At 42.5% G+C, this 21461-nt stretch overlaps 1 protein-coding gene across 2 annotated transcripts in view; it reads right to left on the bottom strand.

The window, feature by feature from the left end:
* The window catches only part of LOC122928258 (RUN and FYVE domain-containing protein 1-like), a 139666-nt gene that overhangs the window by 51282 nt on the left and 66923 nt on the right, over positions 1–21461 (bottom strand). For both annotated transcript variants that reach the window (XM_044280916.1, XM_044280917.1), the window contains 3 exons: positions 9937–10006; positions 4888–4989; positions 3475–3591 (listed from right to left, as the gene is read on the bottom strand). In XM_044280916.1, coding sequence (XP_044136851.1) covers positions 3475–3591; positions 4888–4989; positions 9937–10006 — 289 coding nt within the window. The remainder of the gene's footprint in view (positions 1–3474; positions 3592–4887; positions 4990–9936; positions 10007–21461) is intronic.

Below are 21461 nucleotides of genomic sequence, written 5' to 3'. Positions count from 1 at the left end.
AATAGGAATCCAAAGTGGGCTTTGGTACCAAGTTACCAGCCAGTACCAATGCCTACTTTGGATTTCCATTTTAAAATGCTTTTAAATATGTATATATCAGGGATGGCCAACTGGGATTTCCCTCCCTTATACAAAACTTTCTCTGAAGGTTCAGTCTCTTATTTTTTTCGTATATGAATTAATATATACATTTTTGGTTTGGCATCTCTACCGTGTACTTTGTTATTTACTGACCTAGGTAAGGAGAGGAGGCCTTTTAAACTTCAGCTTCCGTGTTCTTTCCTGTCCGGGGGGCGGGGACACCCTACTGTTGAGTGCCGTTGGGGAGGCTATTGGAAAATCCAATTACCGGTCAGAGTAATTAACCCTTTTTCACCCTATAAGACAGAGATGGCCAACCTGTGGCCCTCCAGCTGTTGCAAAACTACAACTCCCAGCATGCCCAGACAGCTTACAGCTATAAGCCTACAGCAGGGCATGGTGGGAATTGTAGTTTTACAACAGCTGGAGAGCCGCAGGTTGGCCAGCCCTGGTATATATGAATACTGAAGTCATTCACCGAAGTCTTACGTAACTTCGGACGAGACGAAGTTTGACTCCACGGAGCCAATACATTTTAATGCTGTACAGAAACAGCATTACAAATGAAGTTTTTAAATTAATCAACTTCAGATTTATGACTTCGACTTTTTGGTGTCCAGGATCAAGGAAGCACGTATAGTCCAGCACTTTTTTCCACAGCGTGAAAGCACAGCCACCACTGATGGATTGTAGGGCGGTCATAACCATGGAAACAAGCCGTTTATAATGTGATGGAAAAATGAATCCAGCCAGTGAAAGAAGCAATATGGACAATCACAATACATTCGTAAGTGGCTTGTATTAACTTTCTCTACATAATAAACTCTAGTTGCTGAAGTGACACAACAACTTCAAAGTCAGAAGAAGCGGAGATAAATGTGTAAGTTACAAGCCTACACTTACAATTTTCCCCCACAAACTATATATCAATCTGCTCAGCTCCTCCTGCTCTATAACATGCTGCCTGCAGACTGTACTGCATTTTGTAGTGACAGGTCCTCTTTAACCCAGTTTATAGAAAGCACTGTTTCAGAGAAATAATCTGGCCCTGGGATTACAAGTAAGGCTACTTTCACACCTGCATTCGGTGCGGATCCATCTTGTATTTGCCGATCCGCACCGATAATGCAAACGCTTATATCCATTCAGAACAGATCCGTTTGCATTATTCTTAAAAAAAAAAAAAGTCGGATCCGTCCTGACTTACATTGAAAGTCAATGGGAGACGGATCAGTTTTCAATTGCAACATATTGTGTTAGTGAAAACGGATCTGTCCCCATTGACTTACATTGTAAGTCAGGATGGATCGGTTTGGCTCTGTATCGTCAGACGGACATCAAAACACTGCAAGCAGCGTTTTGGTGTCCGCCTTCAGAGCGGACTACAGGCGCAACTGAGCCAAACTGATGGATTCTGAACAGATCCTTATCCTTTCAGAATGCATTAGGGCTGAAATGATCAGTTTTGAGCCGCTTGTGAGAGCCCTGAAATGGATCTCACAAACGGACCCAGAAACGCCAATGTGAAAGTAGCCTAACAATAGGACTAATCAAAGCCACAAGGCAAGAAGGAAAACATTTGAATGTTGCAGGCATTTCAGCAAGTCACCTAAGGAGGCTTCGAAATGCATATAGCAAATTGCAAGCTACACAGCTTTCCTGGGTGCTGACAATATCGTTACTGTAAATCTGCCTGCAGCAACAACACCAATCTCTAGCATCAAAGTGCAAGCAAAAAGGAAGTGGGAAGCCTGGTGTCCTGAAAGACACATTGCACAGCCCACTAGACTAGCACTACTCCAGCAGTCGTCTATATACATACAGAAATTTATATACAGTTTACATGCACATTCGTGCACAAGAACAGCATCACAAGTATAAATGGAACTTGGTGAATGTACCATGGGGGGCCTGGACCTTTAGACCCGGGTCTCCCCTGCCAGACTATATATATGTAGCAAGAGGGCTCTGCTAATGACTGTTAACAGTTATAGCAAGAGCTGAAGGACCTGTGATGATGTCACTGTCATGTGATCAGTGCAGGATGGGTGAACCTCAGAGGTGGAGGGAAATGATGATGAAGGACCTGTGATAACATCACCATCATGTGATCATTGCAGAGGGGCGGAGATCAGCAGTGGAGAGATGAAGAGGTGGTGAAGGACCTTTAATGACTTCATGCTACATGAGGGGATCGAGCTGTGTGTGGAAAAGAAGAAAGTGAAGAAGCATGGATTTAATGTGATGGGCAGGGGAATACTCCGAGTTCCAGTAGTCTCTTCTTATGCCTCCTCCTGTAATGTCCTCTGATATGACATAATAGCCTAGATGAGCTGGAAGTTGTTCTCTCCTCGTATAACTCCTCCCTGCAATGTCCAATAGCAAACTCTTTAAGGCAGCGAGGAAAGGCGTTAAAAGGGTTATCCAATTTCACAAACAGTCCCCCCAGGTGCTGGGCCCCTCAGAGGGAATATACTTACCCTGCTCCCAGCGCCGCTCCTGCCAATGGCAGGCGGGGATGGGGACGAGCCTCCCTAGCATCACGGGCATCACTGGAGAAGCAGCAGAGGTGGTGTGGGGACCAGGAGTGGCGCTGGTAGCGGGGTAAGTATATTACCTGTGAGGGGCCCAGCACATGGGGGGCTTTTGTGAAACTGGATAACCCCTTTAACTATCGCAAATAGAAGCCAAGTTTGGTGAGCAAAGCAATGGATTTAGCTTATAGATTTCTAGTTTAATTTGGCTGACCCTCTGACATACTGGTGTATAAGCCAACTAACGTATAACAGCTGCACACTGATAGGGCGGTGTCCTGGAATTAGTGTCTGGGACCAAATTTTGGGAGAATTCTAGTGTTACAATTAGATAATGTTAATACAGACAGCATACCCGTCTATTATTTTATCCATCTATTTAAGGGTGTATTCACACAGCTGTGTCAGTTTTGTGTACAGATTTCAAACCACGCATCCACAAAAAATGGACACTGGCCCTGTGCACCCCGCACTGTGGTAGGGACACACTGACTTCAATTGGTCCTCGATTTGCATGTTGCGGCCAAAAATAGGACATGTCCTATCTTTTCCAGCAAGGCCGCACGGACCCAGAGGCCCTTACATGTCTACGTTTAATACATATGTAATAAATATCAATATAAATACATAGAGAGCTCTTGAACCCAAGTAATTGTTCAAGCAGTTTGTAAAGGTATTGCATTCTGGGGGAATTGGACACATACTGAGCACTCAGCCTCTCTGCCATTTTTGATTAAGAGCGAGTCACACAACAATGTGCAAATTACTGAAAGGGAACAGATACAGCCCAATCCTGCCTCTGTGCACTTATGTCTGGTAAACTCAAGGCAGTTTAAATATATATAAAAACATTGCATACCATTCTAACTTGTTTTTCTACATTCAGTTGTTTCCAGGTTTCATTATACATTTCATCCAGTCCTTGGCGGGTTTGCTTATAAGTTTCCAACTCAACCTTTGTATCCTGAATATTTACCTAAAATCAATACAGATTACAAATGAAGTTTGTAAGTAAAGTGTGCGTCTAGTTTTTTTTATTCCATAATGGATGCAAAGACAATAACGTGTGTAGTATAACTGAATTCATTTGATGTCACTGTCCAAAATCTCTGAACTCACTGAAAAGAACATTTACTATAAGGTATGAAAGGTGCGGATTATACTGAATCCATAGTGAGACACTGGAGGAGGATGGAGGGAGTGTGACTTCTCGAGATTCTTTGCCTGTTGAACACCTTCTTGTAAGTGTTAGACTCACATCACTGCATGAGAACAGAAGCGCTCAGTCTTTTCACTGTTCTAAAGGCAGGCTGTCACATCTCAAGCCTCATACTTATAACCAACAAGGATATATCTGCATGATCATTTTTTATAAAATGGTAAAAAAAAAAAAAACACATCAAAAACAGAGTTGAAAGGCGCATTTCATATTTAAAGTAGAACTGAGTGAAGAGACTTTGGATGCTACATCTGAAGTCGCTTCGCTAAAAACTTTGGAATAATACTGTAAGGAAATTTGACGCCGCACAGTATTAGAATGTATGGGCTCCGAGCCGAAGCAAGACTATGTTGAAAAACTTTGGTAATTGATTATTACAGCCCATACGTTCTAATACTGTATGGAGACGGGTCTCCATACAGTATAATAACGATTTTCTTAGTGAAGAGGCTTTGTATGTAGCATTCAAAGTTTGCATTGCTCGTCTCTAATTTAAAGCAATTGTCCTGTATAGACAACGTCTTTACATACAACCTATCAGGGAATTCTGAGTTAATAAGGGGTAGCCTCGGTTCCGGTCTTGGAGGACCTGTCTTGTACTAAACAAATACACCACTGATGTGAATGGACAATGTGGCAATGCAGGGAAACGGAACACAAGCTTCCTCGCAATTTATTGGGGGTCCCAGCAGGAGGACTCTGTGATCAGTTTACTGTTAAAGGGTTATTTTAAAATGTAGGGACTGCCTAAATCCGTGAACCCCTTTAACATTTTGCTGCTGCAGTTTCTGAATGCATTGGAAAGGTCCTGAAAAAACACTGAGAAACTGCAGCAGCAAAAACACATACCAAACCGCATTACCATGTAAAAAATGAATGCAGTTTTCTGCAGTTGTTATGCGGTATTGGCTGTTTAGTATCCTGATGATAGGTCATCAATTAAAATAACTTGGACAACCCCTTTAAGCTTAGCCCCTTTCAAAATGTATTATGGCATATGGGGGTGAATGTGTTTTAACCTCAGATTTATGGCAAACCGTGCTAGTATCTTACCTCTAAATGTCTTTCACTATTCTTTTGAATGCGCATGCTCTCTTGTAATAACTGATTATGTTCATCTTGCAGTGAAACAATGCGATCTTTTGCAGCAACAAGCTATTCAAGGATTAGATAAAATAGCAAATTTAGAAATGCATCACATACACATTTACTAGGTTTAAATAGAGAAGTTGCTAAAGACTCTTTTTTCCTTTATTTAGAGGGAGGGGGTGCAAGAACTGCCCATATACAAGTATGAGAGCTATTAGGTAAGTTTGGGTGACTGATAAGATAACAAAATTATCATTTTGCCAAATACATCCTATCCAACGCATTAGATTTGCTTGTTTGCAGATAAAATTCCAGTTCATTTACATTTATGAATGGTTGATTCTGCCAACGGATATATATTAAAAAAATAACAGGCTTGAAGTAAAAGAGCAAAAAGAAGAAGTCAATCAGCGGAAAAACGGCACCCTGCAGGTGAATTTAAGTATATAACATATTTTTCGCCCTATAAGACGCACCTAGGTTTTTGAGGAGGAAATTAAGAAAAAATTCTTTTTAACCAAAAGGTGTGCTTTTGAACTAATGGTGGTCTGTGCATGACACTATTATGGGGGATCTGTGGATGACACACACTGTTATGGGGGTCTGTGGATGACACTGTTATGGGGGTCTGTGGATGACACTATTATGGGGGATCTGTGGATGACGCACTGTCATGTGGGGGATCTGTGGATGGCACTGTTATGGGGAGGGGCATCTGTGGATGGCACTGCTATGGGGTGTGGCATCTGTGGATGGCATTGTTATGGGGTGGGGGATCTGTGGGTTGGACTGTTATGGGGTGGGGGATCTGTGGGTGGGACTATTATGGGGGGGGGGGATCTGTGGATGACACTGCTATATATGTGTCATCCCCCTAATAACAGTGTCCCCCAATACACCGGCCCTCCGTTCACCACAGTACTTCTAGACATAAATCCTTAACCTGTTAATAAGCTGCGCTCTTCCCTCTTCCCCTGTATCAGTACAGCACTTACTAACAAGCTTCCATAGCAGGCAGATTGGATGGCAGCAGTAACCTTGCGCGCCTGCTCCTCCCACTTTATGAATGAAGCAGGCGGAGCTGGCGCGCAAAGTCCATGAGTGTAACCGGTGTAAGAGTACAGTGACTGCACCGGGCCCCGCCCCTAGTTCCGGACTCCAGCCCCTCCTCTCTCCCCGCTCATACATACATACATACATACATACATAGATGTAAAATGGAAGCATTCCCCCCATAAGATGCAGGGGCATTTCCCCCACTTTTGTGTCTTATGGGGCAAAAAATATGGTAAGTACTTCCATTTCCAGGAATACAGCTTTATCGGATGTGCAAAATATATATCCCTTCATAAAGTTACATCCAAGTGCAAATATGGAGTATGCTCCCATTAAGGGTGCCTGCACATATACATTTTATTGAAATGATCATTTTGCCTAAAGATCTTTACTTGCTACAACATGCTGCAAGTCTGGTACCTAAAAAAAATCTTTTTTAAAATCCAATCTGTCCTGACATTTGTTACAAAGCAAATATGGATCCACTGTATCTACTGAACAGTTATAACCTAAATAGCACCCCGTCCCCCGGGTCATCACCCTTTAACCCCTACAAAGACCAATATCCCCTCTCTATTCGGTAGACTGTTGACTCACGAGTGTCAAGGACACCAGGGGTCAGGCAAAACCATAGCCAGGAGCAAGTCAAGGTCAGGGAGGGAGAGTTTATGCAATCCAAAGTCAGACTGAGGGTCAGGGTAGACAGTAGAGAGACCAGAAAGAGGTCAGGTCAGACAGTGAAAGGTCACCGGTGAGTGAACAAGACAAATGGGAGAGTGAACATGACATGAGAGAGAGTGAACACGACAAATGGCGCAACATTACAGGAAACTAGACAGATAGAATCTATTGCTCATGCACCCTTTCACAGGAGAAGGTGCCTAAATACCCAGGAGATAGCCGTGCCTGGGGAAGATCAAGCTGCGCAGAGAGCTGGCCCTCTAAGGACCTGAAGGAAATGTGCATGTACAGTATGGGCAAGAAACAGGCTTCAGCCATGTGCGGAGTGGATGGAGGTAGTCAGATGAATGGAAGATAGGTCCTATTTATTTAGTCAATGGAAATAATTGGCAAATCTTTATGCACAATACATTTTAGCTTTCTGTGTACTTTATCCCTTGGGAAATGGGTACTTTTCTTGTAATTCTGAATCATAGATCGTATTAGTGGCTGGAATAGCTTAAAGGGGTTTTAAAATAATAATTTTCTAGAAACTGTCTGCAGGGTACCCACTGAAACAGAAGCTTCATACTTACCTGCTCCATGCTGCTCTGGTCCTCTGAGCTACCTCTATCTTCCGATCCCCACACTGTTGACAACAGGTGGTGCATAGGCATGGTCACAAATGCCGCTACAGCCAACAAATGGCATCAGCGGTGATGTGGCCACAAGTAACACATAATCGCTGAAGCCAGTCATTGGCTGCATGGGGCATGTGACCATGCTCATGCACCACTGGATCTAAACAGAACCGGACTGGAAGGTGGAGACAGCAGTGGCAATGCGGAGGACCAGAGAGGTGTGGAGCAGGTATATATGAACCTTCTGATTCAGGGTGCACGCTGTGGGAATCATTATTACTGTATTTTTCGCTTTAGAAAAATGTGAAAAAAAACTATTTTGAACCAAAATGGTAAAATGGTTTGTTTTGATGACACCATTATGGGGGGGGGGGGGGGGTCTGTGGATGACACACTGTTATGGGGCATCTGTGGAAGTCACCGTTATGAGGGATCTGTGGATGACAACAGCAGAGACCCGTGGCTAATGACCCTGACTGGCAATGATGCTGATTGCGGTATTTAAGTCTTTAGATCAAGTCACGGCATCTAATCTTACCGGCATCCTCTGCGGCTAATGAGGATGCTAGCAATTGGTTTCAATGCACTGGGTCACTCTGAAGAGACTCAGGGAATTTAAACTGCAATTCTTATTTTGGCTAGCAGGTGACAGACAACATAAGAAATAAGCAATTCTGAACAATTAATGTATCTAAAAAAAATCCTTGATTGTTAGTTATTAGAACTAAGTTAGAAATTAGTAAAAGAAAATTTTAAAAAAAAATATATAAAAGTTTAAATCACCCCCCTTTCCGTATAATAAAAAAAAAACATAAATAAAATATAAAAACATCATTGGTATCATCACCCCGACCGAAAAATGCCTGCACTATAAAAATATTTTTTCATTGCTTCTCTTACCCAAATTTTTTTTAATTAAATGTCACACACACTCCAAAATGGTATCCATAAAAACTACAGATTGTCCCGCAAAAAATGAGCCCCCATACAGCTCAGTAGATATAACTATAAAAAAATTATGGGGTCAGAATATGATGAAAAAAAAAAAAAAATCTGACATAAAAACCTATATATATATATATATATATATTGTGGTATCGTTGCAATCGTACTGACCCAGAGAATGAAGGGCACAGGTCAATTTTGTCACAAACAGAACAAAACCCATAAACCAGTGGAGGAATTGTGTTTTTTTTCCAATTCCACCCCATTTGGAATTTGTGTAACATTAGAAAGTCCATCTTGTCCCACAAAAAAATAAGCCCTGATACAGCAATGTGAACAGAAAAAGAAAAAAGTTATGGCTCAAGGAAGATAGGGAAGAAAAATGTTAACGCAAAAACGAAAAAAAAAACTGCGGTATCCTAAGGGTTAAAGGGAACCAATCATGCTGTCTGATGGTGTCTGAGCAGCAGGAGAGGAGCAGAAACTGAGCAGATTGATATGTAGTTTTATGGGAAAAGATTCAGTAAAACATGTATTTCATTGACTTAATGTCCTGCTAATTCTGGGCTTTGACGTCAAGGAGGCGACTGACAGCCTTCCCTTTAAGACTGTAATTAGCTGTCACTGATAGGACAGCCTCTTTGACTTCAAATCCCAGAATGAACAGAAATTTTAATCACTTAACGAGCAGCCGACTGTAAGGAAGGAACGCTCGACAATGGGCTTCTCTTCGCACAGTGTAAATCCACCTCAAGCCTTTAATTACTTTACACAGTTTAGTGTCATCTGTGAAAATTGATACTTTACTGTGCAAGCCTTCTACAAGATCATTAATAAATATATTGAAGAGAATAGGTCCCAATACTGACCCCTGAGGTACCCCACTAGTGACAGTGACCCAATCTGAGTATGTACCATTAATAACCACCCTCTGTTTTCTATCATTGAGCCAGTTACTTACCCACTTAGGCTGCTTTCACACTAGCGTTCGGGTTTCCGTTCGTGAGCTCCGTTTGAAGGAGCTCACGAGCGGACCCGAACGCAGCCGTCCAGCCCTGATGCAGTCTGAATGGAGGCGGATCCGCTCAGACTGCATCAGTCTGGTGGCGTTCAGCCTCCGCTCGCCTCCGCACGGACAGGCGGACAGCTGAACGCTGCTTGCAGCGTTCGGGTGTCCGCCTGGCCGTTCGGAGGCGTGCGGATCCGTCCAGACTTTCAATGTAAGTCAATGGGGACGGATCCGTTTGAAGATGCCACAATGTGGCTCAATCTTCAAGCGGATCCGTCCCCCATTGACTTTACATTGAAAGTCTGGACGGATCCGTACGAGGCTATTTTCACACTTAGCTTTTTTTTTAGCTAATATAATGCAGACGGATCCGTTCTGAACGGAGCCTCCGTCTGCATTATTATGGGCGGATCCGTTCAGAACGGATCCGCCCGAACGCTAGTGTGAAAGTAGCCTTAGAGATGTTTTCTCCCAGTCCGAGCATTCTCATTTTATATACTAACCTTTTATGTGGTGCAGAGTTCACTGACTCACCCTGGTCCAGTCTACAACTTACCTCCTCATAGAAACTGATTAGATTAGTTTGACAGGACTGACCCTTGATAAACCCGTGCTGATACCTATCCTCAATATACTCGCTTAGCAATGCAAGAAGTACATTCTTAGGTATTGGCAATAAAGAGGAAAAAAATATATACAAACCTCTTCATTTAACTTTGAATTTGTCTTCTCCAAAAGCTCAATTTTTGACTGAAGATCTTCAACAGTGCAGCTAAAATATATCAATACATTTATAATCATTACTAATAATTAAAAAATATATATTTTTAACACCTTAAAGCAGTGGCTAACCTCAAAACTCCCAGCATGCTCCATTCATTTCTGATCTAGTTCTGAGAACAGCCAAGCAAGTGTACATCTTGGGAGTTGTAGTTTTACCACAGTTGAAGTGCTGAAGGTTAGCCATCATAGCCTTGAAGAAACCCTTAAAAGGATTTCCAGTATAGAACATCAATATCTGGTCGCCAGGTCCAAAGCCCCATAACAGTGCTGTTTTGTTGTAGATTTGGCACCAGCACTACATAGCTCCACCCACTGTATAGTGGACGGAGCTGGTAACTGCAGCTATGATCCCACTAACTTCAAGGGGAGCAGTGCAGCAGTTATAGCTGATTAGTGGAAGCGTGGCGTGTTCCCTCACTGCCGATCCGATACTGATGGTTTATCCTGAAGATAGGCCATCAATATCAAAATACTGGACAACCCCTTAAAGGATGCAGTCTGAGTTTTCAAATCTGTGTATTCATTTATGTGGTAATAACTAGAGAACATTTTCACTTATCTAAGCGATTCTTAGGCTACTTTCATATCTGCGCTTTGTATTCTGGTTTTGAGATCCGGCAGAGATGCATTACATTTTATATTATGTTAAAACTTTTCAATATTTGAAATCTTCTGTGACAGATAGTCATACCTCACAAAACAATTAAAAGGGTTGGCCACCATACGCATAAAAACAAAAAAATGATAACTAAAGCCACAAGGGATTTGTATCATAAGAGATATACTGTGTACATATAATTTTTCTAATGTGTTCAGCATAGCATGCTCCCATTGATGAGAGGATGTGTGGGTGCAGCAGCTTCAAAGTGAAAGTATGCATCACAGCAAGCATCTTCAGAGGAGTGGTCACCTGACATTCCTGGCCAAACAAAACAAATCTTGTTTTTTCTGTCACCATTTCCTAAAAAGCTATACTTTTAATTTTTTTTTTCTGCCAATCATCTTGTGTTTTTATTGGTACCATTTTTGGGTACATATGATATTTTGATTGATTTATATTACGCTTTTTGTTAGGCAAGGAAGACAGGGTAGATCATGTGATATTTTTATAGAGCAGGTTGTTACGGACATGATGATATCAAATATGTCTACTTTCTTTATTTGTTTCAGTTTTACATAATAAAGCATTTTTGGCAAAAAAACATGTTTTCTCAATTTTCTGAAAGACATATTTTTTCTATTTTTCTGCCGATCGTTTTGTGCAGGGGTTCATTTTTGGCGGGAAAAGTTGACATTTTCATTGGTCCCAATTTTGGGTACATAATATTTTTTGATCATTCAATATTACACTTTATTGGGCAAATAGACCAATACAATTGTTTGTTTTGGCACACTATACTTTATTTTACCTTTTGGCGGAAGAGTTTTTAAAAAGCAAGTCGTTACGGACGCAGCAATACCTAATTTCTCTTTTTTATTTATTTTGGCTTTACACAATAAAAGCATTATAGAAAAAAAATGTTTTTGTGTCTTCATTTTTTGAAGGCCTATTTTTTTTTTCATTTTTTGGGCAATTGTCTTATGTAGGGGCTCATTTTTTTGGGGGGGGGGGGGTCAGGTGACGGTTTAATTGGTACTATTTTGGGGTACATATGACTTTTTGATAATTTTTAATACCTTTTTAGGGAAGAGAGGTGGGAAAAATTTCAATTCCATCATTGTTTTGCTCTTTTTTTTTTTATGACATTCACCGTGCAGGGAAAGTAACGCGATCCTTTTATAGATCAGGCCGTTACAGACGTGATGATACCAAACGTGTAGTTTATTTTATTTTTAAAATTTTTAATCAATTATAAATGTGTTGCTATAATAAATTAAATAATAAATTACTTTTTTTTTCACTTTTATTTTTTATTTATTTTTTGACCCAGAGCCACTTGGTTCTTGAAGATCCAATGGGTCTGATGGTATAGTGTATTGCATTGCATTGTCACTCACAGTAAGGCTACATGCACACGACCGTATGCGTTTTGCAGTCCGCAAAAAAAAAAAAAGGATGACATCCGTATACCATCCTTTTTTTAGCGGATCCATTGTAACAATGCCTAAAACGGACATATTCTATTTATTTTGCGGGGCTACGGAATGCACATACGGATGCAGATGTGCTGTCTGCATTTTTTGCAGACCCATTAAAATAAATGGGTCCACATCATATCCGCAAAAAAAAAAAAAAAAACGGAACGGATATGGAAACAAAATATATTAGTGGGCATGAGGCCTAAGCCTGATCAGCTATACCAAGGCAAGCCGGATGCCTGTGATGGTAACCATCGGGATGCTGCCACACCAGCCAGCGCCCCCTGGGGGGGGGAGGGAGGGAGCTCCCTCCCTCTGTTAATCGATCAAGCATCGGGCAGCTGCCAAAGCACAGCAGCAGCCCGATGGTAGAGGGAGGGAGCTCCCTCCATCAATTAACCGCTTCCATTCAGCGGTCCCTATGGACCGCAGCATGGAGGGGATTAAACGGCCGACATCTGTGCCAACACCGATGTCGGGCATTTCAAGCAGAGTGTGAGCTGTATATTATAGCTGACACTCTGCTAACTGCTCCGGCCATCCTGAAACAGATCGGGCGGTAGGGGGGAGGAAGGGAGATCTGCAGTGCTGCCGCCGGCCATCCTGAAAATAGGGGGCGGCACAATGGGAGCTGGAGCCCACAGGGAAGGGGAGGGGGTATATATATATATATATATATATATATATATATATACACACACACACACACACACACACACACACACATATATACATACATACACACTCACCTAAAAGAATTATTAGGAACACCATACTAATACGGTGTTGGACCCCCTTTTGCCTTCAGAACTGCCTTAATTCTTCGTGGCATTTATTCAACAAGGTGCTGATAGCATTCTTTAGAAATGTTGGCCCATATTGATAGGATAGCATCTTGCAGTTGATGGAGATTTGAGGGATGCACATCCAGGGCACCAAGCTCCCGTTCCACCACAACCCAAAGATGCTCTATTGGGTTGAGATCTGGTGACTGTGGGGCCATTTTAGTACAGTGAACTCATTGTCATGTTCAAGAAACCAATTTGAAATGATTCGAGCTTTGTGACATGGTGCATTATCCTGCTGGAAGTAGCCATCAGAGGATGGGTACATGGTGGTCATGAAGGGATGGACATGGTCAGAAACAATGCTCAGGTAGCCCGTGGCATTTAAACGATGGCCAATTGGCACTAAGGGGCCTAGACTGTGCCCAGAAAACATCCCCCACACCATTACACCACCACCACCAGCCTGCACAGTGGTAACAAGGCATGATGGATACATGTTCTCATTCTGTTTACGCCAAATTCGGACTCTACCATTTGAATGTCTCAACAGAAATAGAGACTCATCAGACCAGGCAACATTTTTCCAGTCTTCAACAGTCCAATTTTGGTGAGCTTGTGCAAATTGTAGCCTCTTTTTCCTATTTGTAGTGGAGATGAGTGGTACCCGGTGGGGTCTTCTGCTGTTGTAGCCCATCCGCCTCAAAGTTGTGCGTGTTGTGGCTTCACAAATGCTTTGCTGCATACCTCGGTTGTAACGAGTGGTTATTTCAGTCAACGTTGCTCTTCTATCAGCTTGAATCAGTTGACCCATTCTCCTCTGACCTCTAGCATCAACAAGGCATTTTCACCCACAGGACTGCCTCATACTGGATGTTTTTCCCTTTTCACACCATTCTTTGTAAACCCTAGAAATGGTTGTGCGTGAAAATCCCAGTAACTGAGCAGATTGTGAAATACTCAGATCGGCCCGTCTGGCACCAACAGCCATGCCACGCTCAAAATTGCTTAAATCGCCTTTCTTTCCCTTTCTGACATTCAGTTTGGAGTTCAGGAGATTGTCTTGACCAGGACCACAACCCTACATGCATTGAAGCAACTGCCATGTGATTGGTTGACTAGATAATCGCATTAATGAGAAATAGAACAGGTGTTCCTAATAATTCTCTAGGTGAGTGTGTATATATATATATATATATATATATATATATACACACACACACACACACACACACATACACACATATATATATACATATACACACACACACACATTTTTAGAAGTTTCTGATCCCCAGTCACCGAAGCTCCTCCATCATGTCACGCGCAGCCATGGATGAACTGGCTGTACGGCAGAGCAGGGCTCATTATGAAAAGATTAGCAGACATATTTTTTTAAATAAAGTACATTTGGAAACTCATTTTTACCCTGCCTCTTACAATGTTGTGTAAAGTACTACCCAACCCCCTTTAATATTTATTATTTTCCATGTGCCTATTTTATACTTTTTAAGACACCACCCAAGGAATTTTTAAGGGGTGTAGCGAGCACTTCACTCAACAGCTGTTTCATAGAATTTGTAATACTTGGGTGTAAAAAAAAACTGCTTTAGTCGAAAACTTTCTTTTTCACAAAAGATAACAGGAGAATATCCCCCCCCTAATTTGCTACCCACTTTCTCCTGAATACAGTAACACCCCAACTGTGGTCGTAAACTTTTATTTGGGGAAACACCAGGGCTCAGAAGGGAGGGAGCGGCATCTTTTTATATTTTTTGTTGTATGAGCCGCGTGAGGGCTTATTTTGTGCAAGACAAGCTGTAATTTTTATTGGCACCATTTTGGGGTACATTTGGCTTTCTTGTTGCTTTTTATCTCATTTTTGGGAGGTGACATCACAAAAAAAGCAGTTTGGTGTCATTTTTCTATATTTTTTTTTTTACTTCGCTCAATTAATGGGGTAGATCATGTGATTTTTTTATAGATCCAGTCATTACAAACGCAACGATACCAAATATATCTAGTTTTTATTTTTACGTTTTACACAAAATAAAAACATTTTTAGAAAAAAAAATGTTTTTGTGTTGCTATTTTCTTAGAGCCATATTTTTTCATTGGCTATAGTCTTGTGTGAGGGATTTTTTTTTTGCGGAACGAGGTGACGTTTTTATTGCTACCAATTTTGATTGATTGATATTATGTTTTTTTGTGAGATGAGGTGACAAAAAAAAACTGTTTTGGCATAATTATATATATATTTTCTTTACACCGTTCACTTGATGGGGTAGATCATGTGATATGTACACCTGGATCTTGCCATACGCACTCTAGGTAGACAGCAACCACTCCATTGAGTGGCCAGAGCTAGTCTGCGCTTCCCTCCCAACTGCTTAATATTATCTTATTTATTTTCTGTGGTTGAGGTTGGCTTCAGTGTGAATACACCACGTATCACTAGTGGCCTAACTTAGTCTGCCCCCTCCATCCTGCTCAGTAAATAAACTATTTATACTGTGCAACTGAGGACAGCTACCACTTGTGCTAAACCCCGTCCCCTGACGATTCATGGGGTTTACTATAACTATCCTGCAAGTAGGTTCAATTGAAGAAACGCGTAGGGACAGGTGAACATACTCATTCATTGTACCCACGGTTTTATTTCCACTATATCAGGTGTCCTCCTTACCACCCCGGCAGGGTCTTATAGGGACCTTAGACCATGGTGAGGTTCCGGACGGGACCACCCCTTGCGGGGCACGGATCCCGTGTTAGGGCACTAGGGTCATAGTAGGTCAAGCAGGGTGCAGCAGGGACAGCTCACTTCCCTGCAGCTCTCCACAACGCATGACCTATCTCACGAAGACCCTCCTTCAAAGGACACCCAATCTATGTGCTGGGAAAGGACCATCATTTCCGGTAACCTTCTGATTTTTCAATATATAGTGCTCTTACCCTTTTCTGTTGGCTAGTTTCTTTAAAAACCACACTTTTATAATATGTAAATTACCTCTCTACCAGCAAGTAGGGCGGTTGCTTGCTGGTAGCTGCCGCATCCTCCTTTAAAAAAAACGTCCCCTCCTCCTGCTGATTGACAGGGCCAGCGAGTGCTCACCTCCTCTGGCTGGCCCTGTCTGCAATTCAAATACCGCGCCTGCACCTCATTCGGTGTGCCTGCGCCGATGACGTCTTCTCTTTCGGGTTTAGAGGTGACGTCATCGGCGCTCTGAGGGAGTGCTGAGGGAGCGAGCGTCCTTCTATCAGAGCACCTGCGCCGAATGAGGTACCGGCGCGGGATTTGAATTGCAGACAGGGCCAGCCGGAGGAGGAGAGCACTGGCCGGCCCTGTCAATCAGCAGGAGGAGGGAGCGTTTTTTTGAAAGGAGGATGCAGCGGCTACCGGCAAGTAACCACCCTACTTGCAGGTAGAGAGGTAATTTACATATTCTAAAAGTGCGGTTTTTAAAGAAACTAGCCAACAGAAAATGGTAAGAGCACTATATATTGAAAAATCGCAGTATAAGGATTTTAAATTAGCCCCACAAAAAATAATGACTTTTGGGGGGTGACAGAAGCCCTTTAAAGCTGGCACGCTGCAGAAACTCCAGCTCACCCGTGTTGTGGGGAAGCAGTGGCGTAGTGTTGGGGGGGAACAGGGTGCGGTTGGAGTGAGGAAGCGAGGTGAGTATTTTTTTTTTTAATGGGTAGGCTATACTAGGGGCACTATGGGGGTGGGCATTATACAAAGGAGTCAATTATATATAGAAAGAATGGGGGCCATAATTATTACAATAATACTACATAGGGGGCCATAATTACAATAATACTACATAGGGGGCCATAATTACAATAATACTACAGAGGCGGCCATTATTACAATACTACTACACAGGAGGCCATAATTATTACAATACTACTACAGCGGGGGCCATAATTATCACAATAATACCACAGAGGGGGGCATAATTATTACAATAAGAGTCCGATTCACCCATTCATTTTCAATGGGGCCGCAAAAGATGCGTACAGCACACAGTGTGCTGTCCGCATCCGCAGTTCCATTCCACAAAAAATAGGACTTTGTTTTCAGTCTTGCTTAACGGGACCCAGACAGATCCGTTTTGATTCCCATAGACTTCTATTAGGACGGAAAGCAAACTGAATGCCTTTTAAAATGCAAGTCTATGGGCAGGAAAACGGATCAGTCCTTCCGTCTTATGGATTCCGTTATTTTCCGTTATAACGGAATTCCTAATGATAGTGTGAACCCACCCTAGGATGGATAAACGCAAAATGTGTTACCGATCCAGACAATTTCTGCTACATATGTGGCAAATGCACTACTTATGATCAGCGCAAGAATCTGACAAAGCGAGTGCGTCTTGCAGCTTGGGATGCATTTGTGCTAGTAGTGCAGAACTTCCTTGGGAACAGACGAGATGCAAACTATGCTGAATTAGTAGACAACATGCTTACAGCATATGAACAACTTGGCTGCCGAATGTCATTGAAAGTGCATTTCTTACATTCTCATCTAGACTTTTTCCCACCCAATTTGGGACATGTAAGTGACGAACATGGAGAGCGGCTCCATAAAGATATTTCTACAATGGAGAACCGGTATCAAGGCCGCTGGAATCCCAACATGATGGGGGACTACTGCTGGTTTTTGCTATGGGAAAGTATGACCGTTCACAAACACAAAAGCAGATGCCTGAAGCACTTTTAACATTACTGAGCCTTGCTCAAGTAAAACTGTTAAATTTAAAAACAAGACTTTATGAAATTTTGTTATTCCATTACATTTTCATACTCTGTTTACTACTCAAACTTTGATGAAGATCAGGTAATTGTTGGAGTAAAACTCATTCTGTTCAAAATTATTCAATGCTTTCCAAGTGCTTCATTCTTTTAGGCAAACTTATGCATAGCAAAATTTCATGACATGTTACAACAATTCTGACTTCGGATTTGTAATTCGCACACTTGATTTAGTATAGGACAAATGGCTTTTGCCCAGTAGCAGACGAAACGTTTTTTTTCAGTTGCATGGTGTTAGTGAAGTGGCCAGCTCCGCCATGCCTCCTCCGGCTTTCTCTACAGCCAACTCACACCCTGGGATCCGGGCCCTGCAACCACCGCCTGCCACAGCGCATCCTTCACCAGACACCCTTATGCACCGCCCTCACCTGCGCACCGGGAAATGAGTGGCTCTGTACCAGCTGCAGCATGGCATCCTGGAGTTCATAGAACTCCCAAGGAGCCTGGGAGGACAGATCTGGGAGCACTTGGGACCTCTGATTCTGGACCCCGGGTATCTGTCAGCACAGGGGGCACATGTTAGTCCCTGCAGCTTCTGCATCCTCCTCGCTCCTATTTAGCCCTAATCCCGCCCACCAAAGTCAGGAAATGGCCACACAGTAGCAAGTGAGGGAAGCTATCACAGACAGGGAGCATTACACACGAATTACACTCCAACCCCCATCATTGTATACATATCACACAGGGATTTTATTATGTAGGATTACACTACAGCCTCCTCCCCCTCCAGCTTCCTCTGCAGCCGCCTCACATGCCAGGATCCCCATCATTATACACATATTACACTCCAACCCCCATCATTATACACATATTACACTCCAACCCCCATCATTATACACATATTACACTCCAACCCCCATCATTATACACATATTACACTCCAACCCCCATTATTATACACATATTACACTCCAACCCCCATCATTACACACATTACACCCCAATCAACCATCATTACACATACATTACACTCCAATGAGGGCTGTAGTGTAATGATGGGAGTTGAAGTGTAATATGTGTAAAATGATGGGGGTTGGAGTGCAATTAGTGTGTTATGCTCCCTGCCTATGATGGCTTCCCTCACTTGCTACTGTGCGGCCATTTCCTGACTTTGGTGGGCGGGGTTAGGGTGAAATAGGAGCGAGGAGGATGCGGCGCTGCAGGGACTAACATGTGCCCCCTGTGCTGACAGATATCCGGGGTCCAGAATCAGAGGTCCCCAGTGCTCCCAGCTTTGTCCTCCCAGGCTCTTTGGCAGTTCTATTAACTCCAGGTAGGTACGGGGCCACTCTCTGTCTGATGCGCAGGTGTGTAAGGGTGTCCACTGAAGGATACACTGTGGCAAGCGGCGGTTGCAAGGCCTGGATCCGTGGGGGGTTAGTCGGCTGCAGAGGAAGCCTGAGGAGGCATGGCGGAGCTGGGCACAGCAGCGGGTCGGCGCGCAAGTGTGGGAAGTACGGGGGGGGGGGCATGTGTAGCACTGTTTGTTCATTGGTCGGCGCGCTGGTGTGGGCGGCATGTGGAGAGCTGTGTGCTGATAGGTCCCTGCGCCGCGCATGCCCAGTGTAAAAATCGGCACACACGCAAGAACACAGCACAGGCACACAGGGCTTTTATTAGGTAGGATACTACATAGGGGGGTCATAATTAGTGCCATAATTATCAGAATACTACTACAGAGGGGACCATAATTATCACAATACTACTACAGAGGGGGCCATAATTATCACAATACTACTACAGAGGGGGCCATAATTATCACAATAATACTACAGAGGGGGCCATAATTATCACAATACTACTACAGAGGGGGCCATAATTATCACAATACTACTACAGAGGGGGCCATAATTATCACAATAATACTACTACAGAGGGGGCCATAATTATCACAATACTACTACAGAGGGGGCTATAATTATCACAATACTACTACAGAGGGGGCCATAATTATCACAATACTACTACAGAGGGGGCCATAATTATCACAATACTACTACAGAGGGGGCCATAATTATCACAATACTACTACAGAGGGGGCCATAATTATCACAATACTACTACAGAGGGGGCCATAATTATCACAATACTACTACAGAGGGGGCCATAATTATCACAATAATACTACAAAGGGGGCCATAATTATCACAATAATACTACAGAGGGCTCTATTATAATATTAATAATTAGAGAGGAGCTAATCAAATCCCACGAAGTGGAATTCGATCTGAATTTCAGGATAAATTTGATTCGCCTCGAAGTCGAATCTCTTCGTGCTTCGTGTTAGAGAATCGATTTAACCTGAAATAGTGCAAAAAAATAAAATAAAATTCTAACTTACCTCCTCCATTTGCTTGCGACGGACCGCCAGCCTCCATCTCGAATAAAGATCTCGGCGAAAATCCTGTGCGCGGAGACATATGACGTCACCATGCGCGAGATTCCGCGCATTGCACCGCGCGAGATTCCGCTCCAGATCTTCAAGCAAGATGGCGGCGGACCGCTTGAGCAAATGGAGGCGGTAAGTTTGATAAAAAAAATATTTTATTGTTAATTTTACACTCAGATTCTGCGATCATGTATGGACGCAGCATCTGAGACGTATGATGGGGAGTAGTTTTATAGCAGCTCCCTGTCATTGCACCTGTTACTTTAAAAAAAAAAAAGTGCTTCGTGACGAAGTTATTCGTCACAAAGCAAATAAAAAAATAAATTATTGGCGAATCAGCGAATCAAACTTTTCAATTATTCGCTCATCTCTATTAATAATAATAATACAGAAGGGACAATAATAATAGAGGGGGCCATTATAATATTAATAATAATACCAAGGTGACTTTACATATAATAATACTACAGAGGGGCTATTATATAAACTAATAATAGAGCGGGGGCCATTATATACAATAACTAGCAGAAGGGCCCGTCTTTGCACGGGTATATTTAATCTATTTCATTTAATGTTTGTGTGTGTCGTTAAAAGATATATACAGTATCCCCCATAACAGTGACCTCTAACAGTGACCTCTACACCCCTCAACACCCCCCCCCCCCCCACAGTGCCCTGCCACTTTAAAATGGAACCTCCACAGCAGCCCATCCCTTTAACTTTGACCTTCACAGCACCCCACTCCCTTGACAGTGCCCTCCTCAAGGGCCCTCCCCTTTAACAGTGACCTCCACAGTACCCCGCTGCCTTAACAGTGACCTCCACAGCAGTTGAACTTTTAATAGTGGCCCCTGCCCCCTTAACAGTGACCTCCACAGCGCCCGCCCCTTTAACCACTTCATCCCCCCTAGCTTAAACACCTTTAATGCTCGGTCATGCAACTTACCATCCAAATGAATTTTACCTCCTTTTCTTCTCACTAATAGAGCTTTCATTTGGTGGTATTTCATTGCTGCTGACATTTTAACTTTTTTGTTATTAATCGAAATTTTTGCAAAAAAATGAAATTTTTCAATTTCAGTTGTAATAATTTTTTTTTAAACGACATCTATATATAAATTTTTCTCAAAATGTATTGTTCGCCGTGTCTTTGATAAAAAAAAAATGTTTGGGTAAAAATAAAAAAATGGTTTGGGTAAAAGTTATAGCGTTTACAAACTATGGTACAAAAATTTGAATTTCCGCTTTTTGAAGCATCTCTGACTTTCTGGGCACCTGTCATGTTTCCTGAGGTTCTACAATGCCCAGACAGTAGAAAACCCCCACAAATAACCCCATTTTGGAAAGTAGACACCCTAAGGTATTCGCTGATG

The sequence above is a fragment of the Bufo gargarizans genome, chromosome 2, assembly GCF_014858855.1.
Source record: "Bufo gargarizans isolate SCDJY-AF-19 chromosome 2, ASM1485885v1, whole genome shotgun sequence".
Taxonomy (NCBI): Eukaryota; Metazoa; Chordata; class Amphibia; order Anura; family Bufonidae; genus Bufo; species Bufo gargarizans.
This window is presented reverse-complemented; position numbering and strand designations above follow the sequence as displayed.